The sequence below is a fragment of the Scardinius erythrophthalmus genome, assembly GCF_964197995.2.
Source record: "Scardinius erythrophthalmus genome assembly, chromosome: 12".
In the NCBI taxonomy this organism is placed as follows: Eukaryota; Metazoa; Chordata; class Actinopteri; order Cypriniformes; family Leuciscidae; genus Scardinius; species Scardinius erythrophthalmus.
In genome coordinates, this window is record NC_138232.1 from 42,237,172 (window position 1) to 42,262,288 (window position 25,117).

Genomic DNA, 25,117 nt, shown 5'->3' on the forward strand with positions numbered 1-25,117 from the left:
TAGTTCAAGACTCCTTTAGTGAACAGTCTAGTTCAAGACTCCTTTAGTGTGCAGTCTAGTTCAAGTCTCCTTTAGTGTGCAGTCTAGTTCAAGACTCCTTAGTGTGCAGTCTAGTTCAAGACTCCTTTAGTGTGCAGTCTAGTTCAAGACTCCTTTAGTGTGCAGTCTGGTTCAAGTCTCCTTTAGTGTGCAGTCTAGTTCAAGACTCCTTAGTGTGCAGTCTAGTTCAAGTCTCCTTTAGTGTGCAGTCTAGTTCAAGTCTCCTTTAGTGAACAGTCTAGTTCAAGTCTCCTTTAGTGTGCAGTCTAGTTCAAGACTCCTTTAGTGAACAGTCTAGTTCAAGACTCCTTTAGTGTGCAGTCTGGTTCAAGACTCCTTTAGTGTGCAGTCTAGTTCAAGTCTCCTTTAGTGAACAGTCTAGTTCAAGTCTCCTTTAGTGTGCAGTCTAGTTCAAGACTCCTTTAGTGAACAGTCTAGTTCAAGACTCCTTTAGTGTGCAGTCTGGTTCAAGACTCCTTTAGTGTGCAGTCTAGTTCGAGGCTCCTTTAGTGAACAGTCTAGTTCAAGACTCCTTTAGTGTGCAGTCTAGTTCAAGACTCCTTTAGTGTGCAGTCTAGTTCAAGACTCCTTTAGTGTGCAGTCTAGTTCAAGACTCCTTTAGTGTGCAGTCTAGTTCAAGACTCCTTTAGTGTGCAGTCTAGTTCAAGACTCCTTTAGTGTGCAGTCTGGTTCAAGTCTCCTTTAGTGTGCAGTCTGGTTCAAGTCTCCTTTAGTGTGCAGTCTGGTTCAAGTCTCCTTTAGTGTGCAGTCTAGTTCAAGTCTCCTTTAGTGTGCAGTCTAGATCAAGACTCCTTTTGTACAGGGCCCTGACTGAGTCTGTTTCCACCTGAAACATAATTCCACCACAAACATGATCATTACAAGTTTCTGGAGGCTCATCAAATCACAAAAAGTTCCTTGATTTCCTACAAACACAGGACTGACTGTAATTTATGTTAAGTTTTTTAACCTTGTTCACATTTGTTCTGAAGCTCATTGAGGTAGAGGCCTCAGTTTCTGGGGCAGGTTGTGAAAAATCCTACAATAATAGAGATGTGTAAGGGCCAGTCCCTTTATGCCACACATTCAAATGTTTGCCACAATAAAAAGCCCAGTGCATTCACATCAGCAACTGTCTGAGAACACACAGGCAGAGTGTCTTCATTTCCTCCACCCTGATAAATAAAAATAGGCCAATGTAAAGATGTTGTAAAGCAGGTTATGTTTGGTGTTCTGTCTGCTGCATACTGACCTCTGTGTGGGAGACTGTGTGTGTGTGATGGCTTCAACAGGGACACTGTATTTCCCTCTACTGCAGAACATACAGTCAGCCATATTTAAAACTTAAAGTAGTAATGTATTGCACACGTACCCAGTGTTACTTGCTTAGAGGAGCCAGCACCAGGGTCAGATTGTACAGCACCTGTAATCCCATCCATAATCGGCCGTCCCTTATTGCCGACTCAGAGCCAACTCCTCCGCCACAGTGTATTCTGGTTTTCTGAATTTAATTCTTTATTTCTGTTTTCTGCAAACAAGTGTTTGTGATAAAATGTTCACAAAAGTAATAAAAGGTTGTGGTAAATACTCACCACTTTGAATTATATTTTTATATTTTGTCTTTATCTGCTGCCAAGAACATTTGGAGTTGGGGTTGCATCTAAAAATCAATGAATATTAATTTTTCTTAGTACCGGTACATGCACATTTTTATATATTATGAAAATAGGCTATAGGCTATATTACACGTATAGGCTACACAAACATACATAATTTTACATAAATATAGAACGTATTTGTTTAACTTACACATTAACAATCAGCAATCTTTCTCCAACAGTCTTCTCTTGCTTTGGCCACAGAGACCGTATTGTTTCGAGCTTGAAATACATATTTAAATTCATCGTAATTATGAATGATTATCTCTTGCTCATCCGCGGAAAAATCGCGACCCGCGATTGGTTGTTCAGTGTCGACGTCACTCTTTAATGTGCACGCGCGCGTGGAGTAATCATAGCTTGAGGATCAAAGCCTGAGTTGACAGAGAAAGTTGATGAGCTGCATCATGGTACCAATAAAGCCTGATTGCATCGGTTTGGTTTTGTCAACTCAAAACTAATCCTGTAACCCCGAGTTTGTTCAGCTAACTTCATGGTACAGGCCCCCGGCATCACTAGAGCACCTTTAACTCTTTTATTTCTATTTTATTTCATATGTATACATGCATCATAAGACATGTGCTTTATTTTATTTTTATGTCACATTGTTTTCTTCCTAACATCCAGCTTTGTCTCATTTGCTCTTTATGAATTCATTTGAGAAACTGTAAATAAAGTATGTTTGTGATGTTTGAGAAATAAGAGAATTAAAATTCTGTTACCAGATGAAAAATGGTGTTTTATATATTGAGTCCTTTATGTAACAATAATGGAAATGTTAAATATATTCATCTTTAGGAATAAACAGAGAATGAAATGAGGGAATCTGTTTATTGACAGATTTTAGATTAAATGTTTGTCCAATATGAAATACTAAAGTACAACATATTTAAAACGTATGATAGGCTATTTAACTTTTTGCCTATAATTAAAACAATGAAACAAATTTTTTTACATATTTTGAAATAATCATTGTTTTAGGTAACAGGAATTATAACTCATATATGATAAGGTGCTGCATGTGAAAATAACAAGTAAAATGGTAACACTTCAGTGTAGTGTAGAGAAGTGTCCTACAAAATACTAATATTTTATTAAGAAAATTAACCATATACATAGAAAATTGTCCATGTGCCTTTATGGCCAACTGTTAATAATTAAGTATAAAGTATTGCTCAAAGTTCATAAATGAACATATTTTACACGGAAGTAAAGGAAGGCCAGAAGAACCAAGACGAGGTCTGCTGATAAAATATTACATTTTGCTTATTGTTTGATACGTTTTCTGTGCTTGCATGTTTAAAAAACCTTTCCAAAAAGTGTATTCATAAGCTTTAGTTCAGCGCAGGTTCACTTTTGCACATTTCCTGCACATTTTATTTCATATAAACCCTTTGGGGGGAAAAGTGTTATAAAATGAGTGTGACATCGTCTGTGATTACTAGGCATTGCGTAATGTTTAAAACATGATAAAATGTCCGTGTGTATTAAGTAAAGTTTTCTTGTTATCAGTTTCATGAAGAGCAAACATAGCTTCACACACTGAGATCATGGGTTCTGCACCTTCTAAAGGTAGGAGAAGTTTATTTCAACAATAAAATACTTTGATTAGACACTTATTTATTAGAAGAGAATCATGGTGATTTCTCTCCACAAGATAACGAACCGACTGAGGAAAAAGTAAACACGTTTTGTGAAAGTGAGCTCAGGCGGAGACGTGGAAGTCTGCAGAATAATCCTCATAACGGTGAGTATTTCTCCACTAAACCTAAATCTGCTCTCACAATTACTGTAGAATTACAGCAGCTCCTATAGCTCCCGACGGCTTGGTTAAACAACGCACTTTTTACGCACATCAACAGTCTTGTTGTCCATTTCTTCTTTTCTGTTTCTTTATTTATCAAATACAAACATTAAACATACTCGAGACGGTAAACATCCCACCTTGTGTGTGGTAAAAACTGTATGCGTTCCCCCACCAAGCCCAACTAACTCTACGTGTAAAACACCGGTTTAAAAACACTGTGCACATACTGCCCCCACCTGGTGACAGCCCGAAATACATTAATACTGGCTCCAACACACCGGCCCCATAATTGTTGGTGTAACTACAATTATTTCTTAAATTATCAAAGGAGCCAAAAAAGGTGTATGTGTATTTCTTGTTGATGAAGATCAGTCCTTTGTATCTTCAACCAGCAAACAGATCTTAGAAACCGGTCTATCCAGTAGTCCTGTTTTTGTCTTCAACTGTACGGAGCGAACAAATCCCTTTTTGTCAGGATATGTCTGGATGATTTTGCCTAATGACCATGAGCCACGTGGAGCTGTTGGATCCATGATGACTACTATATCACCGACAACAAAGTTTCTACGTGGTTTCATCCACTTTTGGCGTTCCTGAAGCAATGGAAGATACTCCCTTATCCACCTTTTCCAGAAAAGATCAGACAGATATTGGACTTGTCGCCATCTACGCCTGATATACGAGTCACTCTCTTGAAAAAGTCCTGGTGGAAGAAGTGGTTTTGATCTTAATTGTAGGACATGGTTGGGCGTGAGAGCTTCCAAATCGTTTGGATCGTCTGAAAGCTTTGTGATTGGTCGGTCATTAAGGATGACTTCAGCTTCACAAAGAATAGTGTGAAAGCTCTCATCATCCAAGCATTGTTGACGAAGAGTGGAGTACAAAACTTTCTTTACAAGGCGAATGAGCCTTTCCCACACACCTCCATGATGGGATCCTGCAGGAGGATTAAAGGTCCATTTTATGCCTTCTGATAGAAAGGTACGCTGAATTTCATCATGGTTCAACGTTTTCAAAGCTTCCCTAAGCTCCCTCTCTGCTCCAATAAAATTTGTTCCATTATCGGACCTTAAATGCACTACTTGCCCACGACGACACATGAAACGACGAATGCAATTTATACAAGAATTTGTATCCAGAGAGTAGGCTACTTCAAGGTGTACTGCTCGACTAGTCATACAGGTAAACAGAACTCCATACCTTTTCACAACACTGCGACCTCTTTTCACATCAATCGGTCCAAAGTAGTCTACACCAGTATTAGTAAAAGGAGGCAAATCTGGCACAATCCTTTCCTTTGGTAGGTCAGACATTTTTTGTTCTCCAAATTTGCCTTGAAAACGTCGACATACGACACACTCAGAGATTACTTTCCTACAGGCAGAGTTTGCTTTAATAATCCAGTACCTTTTCCGCAATGTTGACAGCATGTGGTTTCTCCCTGCATGACCTAGTTGTTTATGAACGTGCTGCATGATAAGTTTAGATATATGATGTTCCTTTGGCAGGATAACCGGACATTTAATCTCCTCAGGCATTGCTGATCTACTAAGTCTTCCACCCACTCTAAGTAAACCATCAATCAATACTGGATCAAGCTTGTAGATGTTACTACTCCTTTTAACTCCAGATGTTCCACTTTGCAGAGAAGAAATTTCCTGTTTGAATGAACCACGTTGAGAAAATCCAATAATTGCTGATTCTGCTTGAGAAAGATCATGTGGTGTAAGACCTTGACAACGGAATCCAGTTCGGAACTTTTTCATTTCCTCTTTAACTCTGTCATGTTCTAATATAACATTACTCGTTCCAGAAGTAACAGAGGACTGAATATGTTTCCTGTGTTGCTTGAGCCTCCAGAGCACATCCTTGAACCTTAGAATCCATGCTACTGCAATTTTCAATTTTTTCCAATCAGAAAAATAGTTCAGAAGTTGATTAGTAGCAGTGTCGACACATTTGGAAATGGTAGCAATTACTACTGTGTCCTTTTTAACCTCTGGATCATCCTTTAAGACCTGGTCACAATAGGATGGTTGCCATTCTTCTAAGGCTTCCAACAGGAAATCTGGACCCTGTATCCATCTGTTGGCTTTCAAGACATTTTCAACGGACATGCCTCTAGAGGCATCATCAGCAGGATTCAATTTTGTTCCAACATGTCTCCATTGTACAACGTCTGTTGCGTCCCTGATGACTGCCACTCTGTTTGCCACAAACGTATGGAATCTCTTTGCATCATTAGCAATATACTTCAAGACAGTTTGACTGTCTGTCCAAAACATTGATTTGTCCAAATCCATTTGAAGTTCCTTCTTGAGCATCTCGTCAACTCGAACAGCTAAAACAGCAGCTGCAAGTTCAAGTCTAGGTATAGTTATCTGTTTTAAAGGAGTGACTCTGGACTTTCCAAGCATAAAGGAAAGTCGTACCTTTTTGTTTCCATCTTCCAGACGCAAGTAAGAAACGGTTCCATAACCACACTCACTTGCATCTGAAAAGTGATGCAATTGAGCCATTCTGATCTTTCCAAAATCCTTTGGCATAATGCATCTGTCTACTTTCACCATAACTACCTTTTTGAGATCTTGCAGCCACTCTGACCACTGACATGCAAAAATCTGTGGCATTTCATCATCCCATCCGATGTTTCTTTTACATAGTTCCTGTAATAGTAACTTAGAAGGCAGAATTAATGGTGAAAGAAATCCCAAAGGATCGTAAATAGAACTGACAACAGACAAAATGCCTCGTCTTGTGTATGGTCCTTCACTTACGGCAATCTTGAACATGAATGCATCAGATTCCACACACCAGTGTAACCCAAGCGCTCTTTCCACAGGTAAGTTGTCTTTATCCAGGTTGAGATCTTTTGTTGATTTTGACAGGTGTTTTTCTGGAATACTTGCTAGTACCTTACGACTATTACTCATCCATTTGGATAACTGGAATCCTCCTTTAGAGCAAACTGAAGTTAAATCTTTAACCATGTGAAGTGCCTCCTCTTCAGTGTGAACAGATGTTAAACAGTCATCAACATAGAAGTTATGCAAGATGGTATTCAAGACTCTGTTTGGAAAGCAATCTTTGTAATCCTCCGCAAGTTTTCTCAAAGCATAATTGCTACAGCTTGGTGATGAAATTGCCCCAAACAAATGGACTTTCATTCTATATTCTTTAACGCTTTGCGTAATGTCGCCATTTGGCCACCACAGAAAACGAAGAAAATCCACATTCTTCTGTGACACCTTTACTTGATGGTACATAGCCTCAATGTCCGCCATCAAAGTCACATGATCTTGCCTGAACCTGGTCAAAACCCCCAACAATGTGTTGGTAAGATTTGGGCCTTGCAGTAATTGTGAATTCAAGGACATTCCTTTAAAGACTGCACTACAGTCAAACACAACTCTAATCTTCCTTTTTTTAGGATGGTATACCCCGTGATGTGGGATATACCACACCTTTCCATCATCCCGCTGTAACTGATCTTGTGGTACTACTTCAGCATACCCCTTGTCGATAACATCAGTGACGAAGGCTGAGTATTGTTCTTGAAACTCCTGGTTCTTAGTGAACTTTCTTTTCAAGGTCATTAAACGCTGTTCCACAAGGCATCTGTTATTAGGCATGATAACATCATGTTTCCTAAATGGCATGTCAATACAGTAATGACCATTTTCGGTGGTAATTGACTGATCCATTATCTCCATAAAACGTTGATCCTCTCTGGACGGTTTGAAGTCATCTTCTAAAGACTTCTCATTGAAATCGTGATTATACTGTGCCACCAGTAATTCTTCTATCTTGGCAACAGAGATCCTATTAGCAGTGACTGTTTGAAAGCCAGTCTTCCTTCCATCATCTGCTTCTTTTACAAGACCGTTTATGACCCACCCCAATAGGGTCTTAACGGCATAGGGTCCTTGACCTTCACTATTGATGATCTCCCATGGTTCCAAGAGTTTTGGAGCATTTGTACCGATTAACAATTCAACTTCAGCATCCAGTTTGGGAATATTGACAACATCCAAATATTTCCATCTGCTTAGATCCCTTTGATCAATTACATTGCTTTTGTTTACAGGTATTGTCTTCTGAGTAAAGACTTCTGGCAAATCCAAGAATTTATCCTCCGACATTCCTGATATCTCTAATCCAGTGAGCACAGATGTATTTACCACATTTTCGTGTCCCATTGTTCGCAGCAATATGCACTTCTTTGTCCCATTCATCTTCAGCTTCCGCATAAGCCCTTCAGTACAAAAAGTGGCTGTACTCCCTGGATCCAAGAAGGCATATGTTGTTACTGTAAAGTCTCCAAGCCTAGACTTCACCTTAACTGGCACAATAGACAATGAACAGTCTTGTTCTCCGGCCCCAGTATGAGCACAGGTCTGCAGAGTAACAAGAGCCTTACTCACTGGTTTTTCTTCAAAGGTTTTACTCTTAGCTGAGATATGCAGTATAGTAGGATGCTTCTGACCACACACACAACAAGTCTGTCGACTTGTGCAATCTTTACTAAGGTGTCCAGTTTTCAAACAAGCAAAGCAACAACCATGATTCTTCAAAACCTCAATCTTTTGACTGTGAGCCATCTTCTGAATCAAAGGGCATTTTTCCAGAACATGGTTTTCTTTGCATGCATAGCAGCAAGATGAAGAGCTATGCTGTGATGAATGGACTTTAGGCTGAAACCCTTCAACAGTGTTTACCATAGCCACTGTAGCTGAACGCTGCCCTTTACCACTGAAAGGAGGAGCAGATTTGATTTTATGTGATATAAGTGGTTGTATATCTTTAATATCTCCAAAGAGAGGATCTGTGAGAACCTTAACCTGATGTTCAATGAAGTCCACCATATCTGTAATCTTAATCCTACAACCATTGCGTTCTTGTAACTCACAGGCTATGGCTCTCCATTTTTCCCTAAGTCGGTAAGGCAGTTTCAACATGATGTTCTTAAGATTCGATGAAACATTAATCTCATCCATATACTGCAAGTTTATCATCACATTGCAATACCCTCTTAGAAACAAAGCATACGCTTGCAAACCATTGATGTCATCAGGTTTTATTACAGGCCAATTCAAAGCCTTTTCCATATAGGCTGCTGTAATTTTCAACTCATGGCCGAAGTGCTCCTTTAACAAATCCTTGGCCTTTTTGAATCCTTGTTCAGCTGGCATATGCTGACAGCTTCTCACCAGTTCTTTCTTCAGTCCTCTAGTGTACTGTTCTAGATAATACAAGCAATCCTTTGAATTGGTGGTCTTTCTTTCAATTCCATGCTCAAAAGTTTGAATAAAAGCAGTAAACTGTAATGGATCTCCATCGAAGATTGGAATAACTCGAGGAGGTAAAGAAGCCATGTCCCCCCGATGAGCAAGCTGGGCTGTTATATTTGCCTGTTGCTGCATGATGTTGTACAAGATATTTTGTCCAGTATTAGTTTGCGGAGAAGATTGTGAAGAATGAACTTGTGATTGACATTGAGAAACTGGATTATTTTGAACAGCAGCTGCCAAATTCTGCATATCTGAAGTTTGTTGTGTGGTTGAACAGTGCTTTGGAATTTGAGTAGAATTCTCAGGCAACTGTAGTTGTACATTCAGTGAATGTGATCTTTTACATTTTGAATCATCAGAAAGTGCCCTTCTACTACTTCCATCATGCATGGTTGTTAAAACTGACAACTTTGCATCGTTGGCTGCTATTTTTGCATTCATCATAAGTTGTTCCTTTTGTTTTTTGAGTCTTTCACTTTGTATGCGAAGTCTCTCTTCTTCTTCCTCCAAAACATGTCTCCTCTCCATAGCAGCAGCATGTTGTAATAATGCAGCCTTTTCTGCCATGGCCTTTATCCGTGCAGAAGATGTTGAACTTGAAGTAGTAGTTGAACCTTTTGATGCTTTGCTATGATGAGATCGTTTTGTGGACACATTTGAAATGCTGTCATCAGGTCCTATTTCACTGCTTGTTATAGATGAAGCATCGCAAGTTTTATTCACATTCAACGATTTTCCAGTATCAGCCAACCATTCTCTGACATCTTTATAAAATTCCTGGTTTTCAGTCATTTTAGCACAGAACCATTTGTTTTGTTTGTCAGACTCATCCTGAGGTATCGGCATTTCAACGATTGAATTATGCAGTTCTTCGGCTTCTTTGCAATACTTGTCAAACTTATTAATTTGCCTTTCAACATCGGTTACAGTTTGACATGTGATTTTGAGAGAAAACAGATCGTTCACCTTTTGTTTGATCTTGTTTACTTGATTTAACTTCTGTTTTCTAGTCCTTTGCAAATTTTCGAATAACAGAGTAACCCCCTTAGCGGTCATTTTTCTCACTCTTTTTTGCGACTCATTTTCATCAACAGCACAATCATTATTTGCAACCTTTTTCCGAACAACATCTCCAACATCAACACCAGCAGCCATCTCAAAGTCTGATTTCTCCTTTCCATCCATGAACAACAATACAACCAGCACGTAATATCAGCACGGCATGTCTCTGATTAATTCGAACTTCAAATTCCATTAGATGAAGCCTTTTAAACAAAGTAAACAGCACCCACCGGCCTTCCTTGGTTTCCGTCCTATGTCCACGTTGCAAACTTACAGCGAGCAGGATTCCTTTAATCCTCATTCACCGCCCTTTGTTTGGAGTTAAAACAGGAAACCAGTCCAAATAGCGCTCCACGTATAATCCATTCAACGCCTCGGTGCGATCCAACGGGAACACAGTTTTTACTAATGTTACAGCAGCTCCTATAGCTGCCGACGGCTTGGTTAAACAACGCACTTTTTACGCACATCAACAGTCTTGTTGTCCATTTCTTCTTTTCTGTTTCTTTATTTATCAAATACAAACATTAAACATACTCGAGACGGTAAACATCCCACCTTGTGTGTGGTAAAAACTGTATGCGTTCCCCCACCAAGCCCAACTAACTCTACGTGTAAAACACCGGTTTAAAAACACACTGTGCACATACTGCCCCCACCTGGTGACAGCCCGAAATACATTAATACTGGCTCCAACAATTACTGAAGCACTGATTTATGAGTGTTATTTTCTTTTACAGTGAGAAATGACAAAGAAGATTCAGAAGAGAAGACGCAGAAAGTGTACATTGAACTCCACAGATTTGTACTGATGTTGATGGTTATAGTTGCAGCTCTCATTGGTTCAGTTGTTGGAGCTCAAGCTGGAGTTTCAGGATCTTGCAAGGGAATGATCTCCGGTGTTCTTGTAGGGATTATACTTTCAAAATTGAGGTCAATAATTCATGGCAACATATGATTTTATAATACTTAAAATTATAAGGCAACCAGGTAATTTACTCTTTTAAGTTAAACCAACAATATTTTCTTACAAGCCAAGTTGATTGTACTTAAAAATTTAAGGCAGCAAATAAACATGTATTTTGTTACAGTACACTGTAAAAAATAAAAAGTTGAGTAAACTTAAAAAAATAAAGTAACCAGCTGCAAAGCATTTTTGAGTTTACTCAACTTCAGTGGTCGAAGTTGTGCCAAATCATTTTTTAAAGTTCACAAAACTCATTTGATTAAGTTACTTATACCTTCCTCAGTAAGTTCATCCAACTACCAGTCCAACTCAAAGAAACGAGTAAGCACAACTACAGAGGTCCTGAAGTTCAGTAAACTCAAAAAAGCTTTGCAGCTGGTTACTTTACTTTTTTAAGTTGATTCAACTTCTTCAGATATCTCACCCAGATACTTGTATAGCCTTCACATTAAGAATCCAAATGCAGGGAGTAAACCATACTGTAAATACAACACAATACAAAAGACATTGCTATCATTGCAGAACTTATTTATTGACAAATATTCTGCATTCTGCAAAACAGCACATTTTCTATTTGCATTAGAAGGTGATGAAGTTCTATTCCACTCTTCAAGGATTATTAAAAAAAAAAAAGAAAAAAGAAAAAAAAAGACTATGTGTTATTCCCACAGAAATGATGTAAGAACCAAAATGGCAAAGTTTAGGATGAATGCTGGTATTTAGTAATGCAAGAATATAATAATAAATCCCACTTCACTTGTATTCACTCCTTTCTGTCTTATGATTACGCAACTCACATTACTTGTATATGGACATTCTGAAATATATACTTAAAGGAATAGTTCACTTTAAAATGAAAATTCTGTCATCATATACTCACCCTCATGTTGTTTCAAACCTGTATGAATTTCTTTCTTCTGCTGCACATAATTAAGATATTTAGAAGAATGTCAGTATAACCAGACAGTTTCTGGGTCCCATTGACTTCCATAGTATATTTTTTTCCTACTATGGAAGTCAATGGGACCCAGAAACTGTCTGGTTACTGACATTAAATTTAACTACTTCTTTAAAAAGCATTATTTTGTTTTTGGATTGTAGTGTTGCAATGTTAGAATGTAATGTGATTTGACCCCTTTTTTGGATAGACTGCTTAGATAGACTGCAAGGCATTCACTGTTTTCATAGCCTTCAATATGAACATTGTTTGTAGGACAATAATAGTAAATAAAATTAAAAGTAAATTAAACACAGATTTAAAAATAAATAAATAATGGTTTTAATAATAACAATCAAAAAGAAAAAAAATGTAGGCTAATTCAGATTTCTTTGGCTATTGCCCAACCCTACCTTATTGTGTGCTTTAAATACTGAATTTTCCATTTTTAGCTAAGCAGTAGTAGGCTAATGATACATTATTATCACTGTAAAATGGTTTGGCCTATTTAACAATTAGCCAACATTCCGTCCTAATTCAGTTTGTTTTTTTAGCACCAGCCGCCACTGCAAAGTTGCAGCCTTCGACGCGAGGAAAGGAAGCGAGGGTGCACGAATAAGAAATGAGAGGAACATTTTTTTGGAAATGAGAGAAACCCAAATGAGTTGAGAGGAGGCTGTAACAGTGTAATTTCACTTGGTGTCGCTGTTGGAATGTGTTACTTTAGAAAAACGAGTGACTTTCACACTTTTTAATGTCACATTTTGTAATATTTGCTAATATCTGTTTTATTTTTGTAATATCGATTATTTTCAGACACTGCCTGCTCGAAGGAAACACCCCTGATCTGTGCATTTGACAGATGCTTCAAAGTGACATACAGTGCAAGTCTGTAACTGGATACCCTCATAAATCCTGAAAGTGAAACTGATCGAGTAGCCTAACCTATTTTACATGCGGAAGTAATGAAGAAAAAACAACTAGCACTGCAAGGTAGGTTCATAGCTCATAATATTTTAAGCATTATTTATATATATATTGATATATTTTTAATTTCATGTTTACTGTGATTGCTTTTACAAATTAAAAATGAAGCTTTTAATTGTATACTGTTGTTGCATAAGCTTTTGTTTAGCGTAGGTTCACTTGATCCTGACACCGAAGATAGGCCTACTTTAAAATGGTTGAACTTGTTTTTATGTGTTTAAAAACGTATCGCTTTTTGCTTTCTGTCTTTGTCTTTATATTAGAAATCCCCTTACAATATAGGCTATGTTTGAAAAATATTTTTCGAGAAAATATTGTTCATATATTTCATGTGTGAAAGGTATTTGCAATGTAATAGAGCAATGCTAAGTGCTAAGTGCTAAAAAGCTTTTAAAAATGGTAATAATGACGGCAATGTAATTTAGGTGAACCCAGTGCTAATAAACAATCAAAAATATACCTTCACTATGTGCTATGCAATTTTGAATTATTCTGCACAAGAATGTTCCCCATACTTGGACATTTATGCCTGTGATCTGTCTGTGATTATAGGCCTTGTTGGATGGTTTTAAAGCTGCTGGACAAAATAGTGAGTCTTAAATGAAAATTCAGTACAACCAAATATTATATATATTTTATATATATAATATATTTTTTTAATATATATTTTAAATAATTTTCACTGCAAAAAAAATAATATCTCAACCTTTTTTTCCTTTCTTAAATCAACTTAAATTCACTATGTTGTTCATATAGCATAATATTTTGAGTTTATGTTGATTACACTAATTTCTTTCTTGTTGTTATTTTTTAGTTTCAATTACCTCAAAATTTTAATGCTTACTTACTTCTGAGTTATTTTTTCAAGTTTTACCAACAATCATTTTTACAGCGCAGAAGAGCATGTTGTAAAATCCTCTTTGAGCTCCTAAAACTGTGATCATGGCAGCATCATTTCAGGGTGAGTGAATCCTCTCTCTCTTAGTGTTTTTCCATCAAAGAAATATTTGTATGTCCCCCTGTAGTTAATAATTTGATCCATTAAAACTTACCTTTGATCACAAAAGTTGCATGTTTAAAAGTTTTTTCCTTGAAAAAAAAATTCTTCATGCCTTGAAATTGCTTGAATGTAACTCGACACCCTTGGCTCATTTATTATGCACAGTTCTATGAATATGCAAATGAGCCCCACCTCCACTCACTCACAGTAGCTCAGAGATCCACTGGTTGACGATCACAAGGTAGTAGGTGCCTGATGAAGGGTTGAACCCAAAAACGTTTTGCGCACCTTGCACTTTTCTGCACTTTTTCACCTTATTTGTGGCCTCTGGACTATAAAATTATGTGAGCTTTTTTGCTTATATTCGTGTGCGGATCTTTTTTCTGATTTTTGACTTATGAATTTACACATGGTTTGTCTTAAAGCACATTAAAAACACCACATAGACACATAAACAACATTAAAAGCTGGATTTTCACCACAGGGGGACTTTAAAAAAAAAAACATTAGGAATAACAATTTGTCTTTTGACTTTATTCCATAGGTTATTCCTCTGTACAGTCAGAGCTCAGAATTGTGATCCTAGCAAATGGAGATGATAAGAATAAAGTGGTAAAATCAGTCCTGAACTGTGAGAATCTGACAGGAGTGAAAGTTGGTCAGTGTACGTTACATCAGCGAGATCAAGCAGGACGGAGGATCAGTGTTGTTGAAGCTCCAGGATGGGACAGATCCTCAAAACAACAAACGCCGGAGATCATAAAAGAGGAAGTTGAGAGAAGCGTGTCTCTCTTTCCTCCAGGACCTCACGCTCTTCTTCTGGTCATACCGGTGAAAACTCTCTCTGAAGACCCTTCTCCACATGAGATTACAGCAGCACAGACTCACATGGAGTTGCTGTCAGAGCGCGTCTGGAAACACACGATCCTGCTGTTTGCTTGTGATGAAGGAGTGGAAGATCCACAGATCAAAGAACACATTAGCAGCGCAGAGAAGATCCTGGACAAGTGTGGAGGACGATACTATGTTCTTCAGAAGAGTGCTCAGATCCATGAACTTATAAAGAAGATAGACGACCTGGTGGAGGAGAATCATGGGGATTTCTTCATACAAGCTGAACTGATTAAGACACAAGAAGTGTCTGGTGAGAGTGAGCTCAGACACAGACGTGGAAGTTTGCAAATAAATCCTCCTGACTGTGAGTATTACTCCACAAAACCTACATCTGCTCTCAGTACTGAAGCCCTTTATCTATTAGTGTTATTTTATTTTACAGTGAATAAAGACAAAGGAGATTCTGGGGAGAAGAAAGAAACCACAGAGTCTGACAAACCTTTGGAAGACACACCGAAAATCTACACAGAATTCAAACAGTTTGCAATGATTTTTGGACTGATATTGATGGGTGTATTTGGAGCTCTTATTGGTGCAGTTGCTGGAGCTGAATACGGAGTTTTTGGATCTGTCGCTGGATTAGTCTTTGGTACCATTGTAGGGATTTTACTTGCGAGTATCTCCAAGTGCATTTACACTCACATTTATTCACGCTCTTTAAAGAAACCAACAGATAGTAGGGTGAAATCAGGTTAATTGGGACACATTTTGGCATTGAGATAACTCGGAAATGTCCCAATCAACATGAATTCATCCCTACATTATAAGCATCTGAATAAGGAGTGTATAATATTTTATATCTTATAATATATATATATTTATATTTTATATTTTATAATATATATATACACACACATACATAAAGACATTTACTACACTAATTTACACTCCTGAATGAAACACTGCATTACTATGTCAGTAGGGTGAATACAGGTAAAGTGGAATTTATAATTTCTTGGGATTTATATTTTAATGTTCTTGCATTACTAAATACCAGGATTCATCAACACATTTAGACAGCTTTATATGCTTTATAGTAAAGATGTGCATCTGAGGAAGCTAAAAAGCAGGTGTTTGCTAGATTTTGTGCTGTTGTTGATGGATTTCCTTGAGCAATTTTTTTTTATATAAAGCATGTTTATGTGTTTCTCATGTCATGTGGCTTTAAATGACTGTAAGCACGATGTAAATACCATGTAAATAAAAGTTATTTGGATTAAAATATTTTTGCTGTTTAGGATTTTCTGTATAGGTTATTAAGTCTAAACTAGACTTCTTAGTTCTCGCGTATGCGTCGTCATGCTCTTGTGAACTCACACAGAAACACAGAAGAAAATGAATAGTTGAATATAAAAGTCGTTAATTTTGTTTTTGTTTTTCGCACAAAAAGTATTCTCGTTGCTTGATAAACTTAAGGTTGAGCCGCTGTAGTCACTTGGACTATTTTAACGATGTCTTTAATAACTTTTCTGGGATGGCAGATATCGATTACATAGAAGCCTATGGAGAAGTGAGACAGCTCTTTTAGATTTCATCAAAAATATCTTAATTTGTGTTCAGAAGATGAACGAAGGTCTTACGGGGTTGGAACAACATGAGGGAGAGTAATTACTGACAGAATTTTCATTTTGGGGTGAATTAGCCCTTTAATAGAGAAAATTGGACCCTTTTTTTTTTTTTTTTTTTTATATGTATTAGCTTTTGCCCTCTGTTAACTCAAACATACCAACCCGGTTACATTAAATGCGTCTCCAGCGCCTCTATAGCACGCATTGTGTTTAAAGGAGAACTCGGCAACTCTAGCGAACTCTAGTCACTTCTTCGCTGATTTTCCCTTTTGTTGTCGCATGTTTTCCCCGCGAGCTCCCCCTACAGCTGTGGTGGGGCGTATATTTCACAACACAGTCGTAAAAAACTCACTTGCGGCGGCCTCCTCCCCTTCTCTACCGCTGCTCATGTGCGTTTGTTTTGATCGGAGCAAGCCAACTGTATCGCGTGGAGCTATGTCTACTGAGGTGGGTAATCTGGTAATACATCATACATGCGTGTGTGTTTATGTCGAATTGCCGTAAAGCAATTTGTGTTTCGCGCTCGTTCTCGTTCTCGCTTTCGCTTCTCACGAGACTTCCAATTTCTATCTTGCCGGGACGGTAGTGAACAAGTTGCAAGGTTGGTTTTCCGCCTGGGAACGCTGGGGGGAGCGGGGAAAGTCACCAATATCACCAGAACAGGTTGTTTAACCATCCAAATGATTTCTAGACAGTTTTATTAAGTTAAAAAAGCTACCAAGTTCTCCTTTAACGTGCAATTTATACGCGAAAATTAGTTTATAGGTGCATATGATACGCATAGGTTTAGTAGTGGTGTGGGGTACGTACGTGCGTATAAAGCCTCTGTTATACTTTCCGCGACCGCGATGGCGCGAGGGTCCGCAAGGGTCCGCGTGACGTAAAAATCGTCATCGGGGGTGCGCGCGGAGGCTCGTTGCGGACTGGCGCGTGCCTCCCATTTTTTGTGACCGCGCGGACCAAGGGCGCGCGTTCATTAGGTTAAAACCGCGAAAGAGATGGAAATAACATGGACGCCGAATTTGAAAAAAACGGAAAACGTGTGCATTCTAGAAATAGAACCAATGCCTATTTTTCACGCAAGCCTGTTGGAAGCGTTTCCAGGCAAAATAGAATAGGAAAAGATGTTTATATGTCATTTTGACACGAATACATATTAATAAATGTCATTTTGATGTTTGAAAGTGTCTAGGTTTTGACATAAATGCAAATATAAACTATAAATATTTAAAATATTATCGATTATACTGGCCAGACCGATCTACTGCGCATGCGTTTAACGCGTTTACCGAGCGGACCTCAGCAGAAAGTATAAATACAAGTAGTCCGCGTCCGAGCTGTGCGCAGCTGTCGTGTACGCGTCCAAACTGGAGTATAACAGAGGCTTTATACGTTTGGTTAGGATTAGTGTGTGGGGTGCGTGTGTATTACACGCAATAACGTGCGTATCATATGCACGTATAAACAAAATTTTGCGTATAAATTGCACGTTAAACACAATGTGTGCTATAGAGACGCGTTGTCATGAGATCAGGCTGAACATACAGACGGAATTACCTAAATTGAAATTAAATTAAAACTTTGTTTTATAATAAAGGTTTCCATATCTTCCAATCATTCTCCAGGAAGTGACATCATCTTTTGACAATTTTGTTGACTGAAAAAAAAATATATAATTTAGCATTAGCATCCGTAACCCTTTACAATAGGTTTCATTAGTTAACATTTGTTTATTACCTAACATGAACTAACAATGAGCAATACATTTGTTACAGTATTTATTAATCTTTGGTAACATTAGTGAATAAAAATACAGCTGTTCATTGTTTGTTCATGTTACTTTACAGTGCATTAACTAATGTTAACAAATGTAATTTGTAAGTAATTTTAATAATGTATTAGTAAATGTTGAAATTAACATTAACAAAGATTAATAAATGCTGTAGAAGTATTGTTCATTATAAGTTTATGTCAGCTAATAAAACCTTATTGTAAAGTCTTACCATTTCATCAAGGTATTTAAGATTATTTTGGAAGTATAGATAGGCTACCTGTATTAACAGAAAACTGGGGTGTATGAGACAGAAATGTGTGTATTTTATGTGCTTTTTTATTTTCAAAATCACCTTTTGGAAAGTAAGGAACAATACATTATGCAATTTATTTATTTTATTAAGAAAATTAAACGTATACATAGAAAAATATGGGCTATTTATGAACCAAATTTCTTACATTTATAAATGACTTCCAATTATACATAAACTTTATGGGACAAACTAAAAACAAAAAGAGCAGAAAACATGTAATGTATTGAAAGCAATGAAATTTGTGTAACTTTTTACATTTTTCATCAGTTTCAATCGCCTTTTTGCCTTCACTAGTTCATTATAAATGGTTTTGTGTATGATAACCTCCATGATCATTATAAAACAATGAGCAAAATGTTGTTTAAAATAGTTTAAATGTATGATCGTGTATTTGCAACTGAATAGCTGATATTTGAGAAAGTATCTGGATTTTTTAAACGTGACCAACTACCAGATCTCAACAGATTACACCAGCAGAGCTCTTTTACTTTATGGCCAATTATTAAATATTAATTTACCTGGGTAAAGTACGGTTCAAAGTTCATACACAACACCATAAACTGTATAAATGAAAGTATTTTTTATACAGAAGTAAAGTTAAAGAAAAGAACCAACTACCAAGGCAAGGTATATATAATATTATAATTTTGCTTATTGTTTGATACTTTTAAAACAGTTTAAGTGTATTCTGCTGTTGAATAAGCTTTTGTTCAGTGCAGGTTCACTTGAAGCTTAAATGAGAAAACATTTTCAAATGTTTTTTTCCTCCTCTTTTATGTCTGTTGATATTAAATACTATTTGTTTCATAATGTAAGCCAGGTGTTTTAGACTCTAAAAATGTAAACTCATGAAAAACTTATAATGACTGCAGTGTTTGTTTGTTTTTCTCGGTGCTAAAAAAAACAAATGAAAACATAATTTGCAATGTTAAATTTATCTGAGCAGCTGTACCACAAATTAGCATAAGTGCTACAAAATAGTGTTACATCTTTTGTGATTATAGGTAAGATATAATTACTGTGTATTCAGTAAAATACCAGTAGAACCGACTGTGTTTTCTTGTTATCAGTTTCATGAAGAGCAAAAACAGATTCACACACTGAGATCATGGGTGATACACAGTCCAAGAGTAGGTCAATTCTTCTGTGTGATTTATTTTTCAACAACAAAATAATTTGATTAGAAACCATTATGGAATAATATTAATTAGATGAGAATCTTCATTCACAAGATCAGCAACTGGTTGCTAAAAGGCAACAACAACTTTGTGAACTCGAGATCTTGAGTATGTTTCAAGGCAATATGCAGACCAATACTCTTAACGGTGAGTATTTTTCCACAAAACCTACAGCTGCTCTCACAAGTACTAAAGCACTGAGTTATTAGTGCATTTTCTTTTACAGTGAGAAATGAAATCAAAGTAGAGAAGACACCGAAAGGACACATGGACCTCATATGCATGGTAGTCGCTGCAGCAGTTGTTGGTTCAGTTGTTGGAGCTCCAAATGGACCTTTAGGGTCTTCCAAGAGAATAATCGGCGGTGTTATTGTAGGGTTTATACTTGCAAAACTGATTTATGTATAAGTCATGGGTCAAACGTATGCTTTTACATTACTTTAACTCAAAAACAAGTTACAAGATTCAATTAGCTACTTTTTTGTCAGTTTAATATAATTAAACATGAAATGACTTATACAGCCAAGTTGATTTAGGCTACTTAAAAATTGAAGGCAGGAACAGAACTTAAGTTTTATGTGCAGTGTACAAATGTCATCGCTTCATATTGAATTGTTAAGAATGTAAATGTGTACCTTGAAATGCAATGTAAGTCGCTTTGGATAAAAGCTTCTGCCAAATGCATAAATGTAAATGTCATACATACATCATAAGCAGCTGAATTATAACGAAAGTTTGAAAGTTGATCGGGTAAAAGCTGGTACAGATATAAAAGTGCAAACAGTCCATTAATAGTATGTTTAAGTAAAAAATATATTTGAGAATGTTAAGGCGAGTTACGTAATCAGAATACTTTTTCCAAGTAACTAGTACAGTAATGCATTAATTTTAAAACTAACTTTCCCCAACACAGGCATTATGTGTATATCTTCTTGAAATCTGTGAGTAAGAGTTTGACACTGGACATATTGTACAGTAGATTTGAACTGAAAAACAGAAACAAGGGGAAAAAAAGCAGCTAGTGAGAGTACAGAGAGATAAAAGACTTTAATTTACACTCCTGAATGAAACACTGGACAGAAGGAGTGAATACTGGTGAAGTGATTTATTATTGTGTTTAATTATCTTCAGTCATGGAAAATGCCAATCAAATGTATCACAAACAATATTAAAGAAATGTCCTACAAATACTATATATGATTGATCCAGTTAAGCAGGTTTTTTAAATATTTAAGCTATTTCATATATACTTGTATTTTGTAGATTGGAAAAGATTATTTTGCATTTTATTCCTCATTGTAATTAAGATTTTTTTGGAAGGATATAGATATCTATAATACTGGGGTCTATGGTAGAAATGTGTGTATTTGGTGTGCTTTTTTATTTTCAAAATCACTTTTTGGAAAATAAGGAATAAATTATGTAATTATTTATTTTATTGGTGAAAAAAATACATAAAAAGAAGTGGGCTCTCATTTTATAAATGACTTACTAACCTAAATAATGTTAATGTTATGTGAATAATATTATATTCAAAAAAGGCACATTAAATAAATGCTGTTCTTTGATATTTCTTTTAATCAAAGAATCCTGCAACAACAACAACAAAACAATTTCTACATAAACCTGAAGCAGCAGCACCTCTGTTTTCAACATTGATAGTAATAATCATAAATGTTTCTTGAGCATCAAATCCTCATATTAGAGTGATTTCTGAAGGATCATGTGACACTGAAGACTGGAGTAATGATGCTGAAAATTCAGGAATAAATTACATTTTACTATATTCACATAGAAAGCAAATATTTTAAATGGTAATAAATATTAATAAATAATATTTCACAATAATACTGTGTTTACTGTATTTTTTTATCAAATACTGTAAATGCAGCATTGATGAGCAGAATATACTTATTTTAAAAACATTAAAAAAACTGTAATGTTTCCAAACTTTTGACCGGTTCTGTCGGTGTCGTTGGCTGATGATGGCTGATGAGGTAAGCGCAGCGTATGCTTGGGTCACTATATGAATATGGGGAATGAATGAATGAATGAGGCATTTGTAGGCGCCGCCCTGACTGTGCTCACAGATCCAGGATCTGATTTCGGGGGTTCATCACCATTGGTCCACTGGGTGTTATCCATTTATCATAAAGGTCTTCAGTCTTGCCTGAAGCTCTTTGGGAGTCTCCCCTTGTCGTAGGGCTTTTGCCCTAAAGCGCATTAATCTCAGACTTCACCAAGATGGCTTCCTTCATTCTGGCATAATCAAGTGTTATCAAGCTGCATGGCCACATAAGCTGCTCTTGCCTTGCCTGTCAGCAATGGCACTATAGATGTAACGCTCAGTCCTCAACTGGCCTTCTACAGGCTTGAGCAATCCACGCAAAGGTTGTCAAATAGTGCTCGATGTCGTCATCCTCTTGAAGAGGTCAAATCTTTGGGCCATGCCAGCCAATCCATTGTGTAACGACTCCTTGCTTAACCAGAGGTGATGCCATCTCTTGATCCCCTTCCTCATTGCTCTGCCTTCTGCCTTCGTTTCCCTGATGAGACTCTGGTGCGCTGAGCCTGCATGAAACTCTCCAGCGTCTTTCTAAAGCTGTTCCACTTTCTGTCCTGTTGGGTCTGCATCTGTGAAGTGGTTGCCACTGACCCTGTTCCTTCCCAACTATCATTCCTCTTCATCCCCTGTTCTCTAAATCGTTTGGGTGTCATATAGCGCTCTCCTGAAGCCTTACACTGCACTGGACAAGACCGCGGTCACCGTTAGTCATAACGTGTCCCGTGGAGATCAAGGGGAGAAGATCAGGACTCAGATATCATCCCAAGAGGATATTTATTAAATTCCATATATTTAAGATGAATATTACATACACATGTGAATTTTGTTGACTGTGAAAATAAATAATTTAGCATCTCTTTTATCATTGTATTTAAGATTATTTTGGAAGTACAGATCTCTCTATGTTAACAGAAAATGTGGGATATATGATAGAAATGTGTGCATCACTTTTTGGAAATTAAAGAACAATAAATTATGCAATTATTTATTTTATTAGGAAAATTAACCATATGCTATATATAGAACAATTTGGGCTCTTAATGAACCAGATTCATTACATTTTATAAATGACTTCCAATACATAAACCTTTTGGAACAAAGTAAAAACAAAAGTGCTGAAAAGCTGTAGTTTTTAAAGCACTGAAATTTTACTTTTTACACTTTTCATCAGTTTCAACCTTTTTGGCTCGACTAGTTCATTATTAATAGTCTGTATCCTACATAATAATTATAAATCAATGAGCAAAGTGATGCTTAATATAGTTTATATGGAGTATGACGTCACTAAGAGAAGTCTGTATTTAGTCAATTAACCGGAAAGAATACTATATTATAATTTTAAATTTAATGTTTTTTAATTCCATATACATAATGGAATTATGTATATGGAATTAAATATACATAATATTTATGTATTAATCCCCCCCCCTGCATTTATATATAGATATAACATATAGATATATGTAGTCAGACTGACTATAGGTCAGTATTTATTTACTGTATTTATTTGTAAGCGTATAGCTGATATTTGAGAAAGCATCTGGATTTTTGTGTGAACATGTGACCAAACCAGACCATTTTATGGCCAACTTTAGGCTAATGTAACGGAGTGTCCATTATGTTAAATTATTGTAAATGGGGACAGCGCCATCCATGTGGCGAGTCATGCTATTTAGGGAGTGGAATAGGGACCACCCTTTTATATGGGACCACCCCACATTCAGAGTTGAAGACCAATATTTGTAAAGGTGTCGCCTTTCAAGTGCAAGAAAAAAATATTTGCAGCATTTTCCTGCTATTCGTAAGTGTAATTCATGTATTGTGAAACTGCAGCTTCATGCTAACGCAAAATAAATAGGATCTGTATTCTTCTGACTTCCATTTTTCCGCACTTACACGGTTTTTGCGCACAAATATGGTCAAAAGTATCACGGTAAAAAAATTGCTGTAGTTTTGCAGCTGTTTGCCAGTAACTTACTGTAGATTTAAATGGATGTTATTTACTGGCAACAGTTTGTTCAAAGTTAAATGAACATTAAACATTAACAAGTCTTTGTCTTTACAGAATAAAACTATAAAATAACAACCTAATGCAAAGCATTCTGGGAACCAGAAATCTTCATCAACCTTTTTCTGTTTTTTTCCTTCAGATTTTGGTTCCCAGAATGCTTTGCATGAGGCTGTTATTTTAGTTTTATTCTGTAAAGATAAAGACTTGTTAATGTTTAATGTTCATTTAACTTTGAACAAACTGTTGCCAGTAAATAACATTAATTTAAATCTACAGTAAGTTACTGGCAAGTAGCTGCCAATAAAACTGTAATTTCTACAGATTTTTTTAACAGTGTATTGCAGGCCTGTGCATGTGAACAGCAATTTGCAACCGAAAGCAACAGAGTCAGGAACTGCAGAACAGATTAATTGCATAAAATCAAACTTTGTGTAAAATAACAAACTGTTGCAAATGTCTAAATGGCTTGTTGTGTGCATGGGGCAAAAAAGTTCCCGGAATAATCCGATTTGTACAGTTGCGTCTTTCTTTTACATGCACTCCAGTTTTGGCGCGATTCTCTCACTCTTTCGGGTCCACCTTCTTCAATAAACACGCCAGTCACCAGAACACATCTTTATCTTCATTTGGCTCAGAAATGTCCTCGTTGCCGAAATTGTACTTTTAATGCACACATACATGTTAGATAAATAAATAAATAAATCATGATTGCTTAATAAGCTGTGCACCATTAGGCTGACTATATGAGTTAATACTGAATTTCACATTTGAACCTACCTTGCAGTGCGAGTTGTTGTTTTTTCTTCTTTATTCCAGTAACATACTTTACATCTGTGCATTTGGCAAATGCTTTAAAGTGGCTTAGTATATATCATTTACTGCCAAATGCACAGATGTAAAGTGTGTTGCTGAAATGATTATGACCTGTTATGCATGCAAATATGTAGGTTGTTTCACTTAGAACTAAGTTGCCTCTTTTCTTTCTTTCTTTTTCTTTTTTAAGCTGCCACAACATTTCGACAGGCAAATTTGTACCTGAGTTCAGGGCCGTAGCTTGAGGATTCGGGGCCCCATGAAAAAAATATTGATGTGGGCCCCCACCACCCTCCACCAATATCATATACTGTACAATAGATGAGCATGGAGGCCCACATATAACAGAAGAAGGTGATGTTGTTGTAAAACCTTCATTTTAAAAGTTAAATGTATATACACATTTCAACTAATAAAAAGAAATAGTTAAATAATAATAAAACCAATTTTTAAAAAGTAACAGCAAAATAATGTATTTTTCCCCATCAGTTATAATTCATAAATCAAAAAGTAAACATTTATTAATTGACAAGAATGCAGTCAAATTTAAAAAAAGTAATTTATTGTCTTATTTTTTAATAAAGATAATATTATTAAATAAAGATAAAATGTATTCATTCACGTGGAGTTTGTATTCGTGTTTTATTGATGTATAATAAATATAATAAATACATTATCAGCCGGCAGGTCAGGTTGCATCGTGACTCATGTCAATTTTTTAACTCTATTTACAACAGTGTAAAAAGACAGGAA

At 36.5% G+C, this 25,117-nt stretch overlaps 2 protein-coding genes across 3 annotated transcripts in view; both read left to right on the top strand.

Annotated features, from left to right (window-relative positions):
* The window catches only part of orc4 (origin recognition complex, subunit 4), a 112,681-nt gene that overhangs the window by 69,440 nt on the left and 18,124 nt on the right, over positions 1–25,117 (top strand). The window lies entirely within an intron of this gene.
* LOC308699398 (GTPase IMAP family member 9-like) lies at positions 12,729–15,830 on the top strand. The gene is made up of 5 exons (XM_081380180.1): positions 12,729–12,754; positions 13,301–13,337; positions 13,641–13,709; positions 14,293–14,946; positions 15,025–15,830. The coding sequence occupies exons 3-5, from the start codon at positions 13,691–13,693 to the stop codon at positions 15,336–15,338; spliced, it is 987 nt and encodes a 328-aa protein (XP_081236306.1). The 5' UTR covers positions 12,729–12,754; positions 13,301–13,337; positions 13,641–13,690; the 3' UTR covers positions 15,339–15,830.

Excerpts from the sequence above, each read along its gene's own strand:
- LOC308699398 (XM_081380180.1), top strand. Across the intron at positions 14,947-15,024 it reads GCAAATAAATCCTCCTGACT|TGAATAAAGACAAAGGAGAT; the intron begins GTGAGTATTACT and ends TTTATTTTACAG.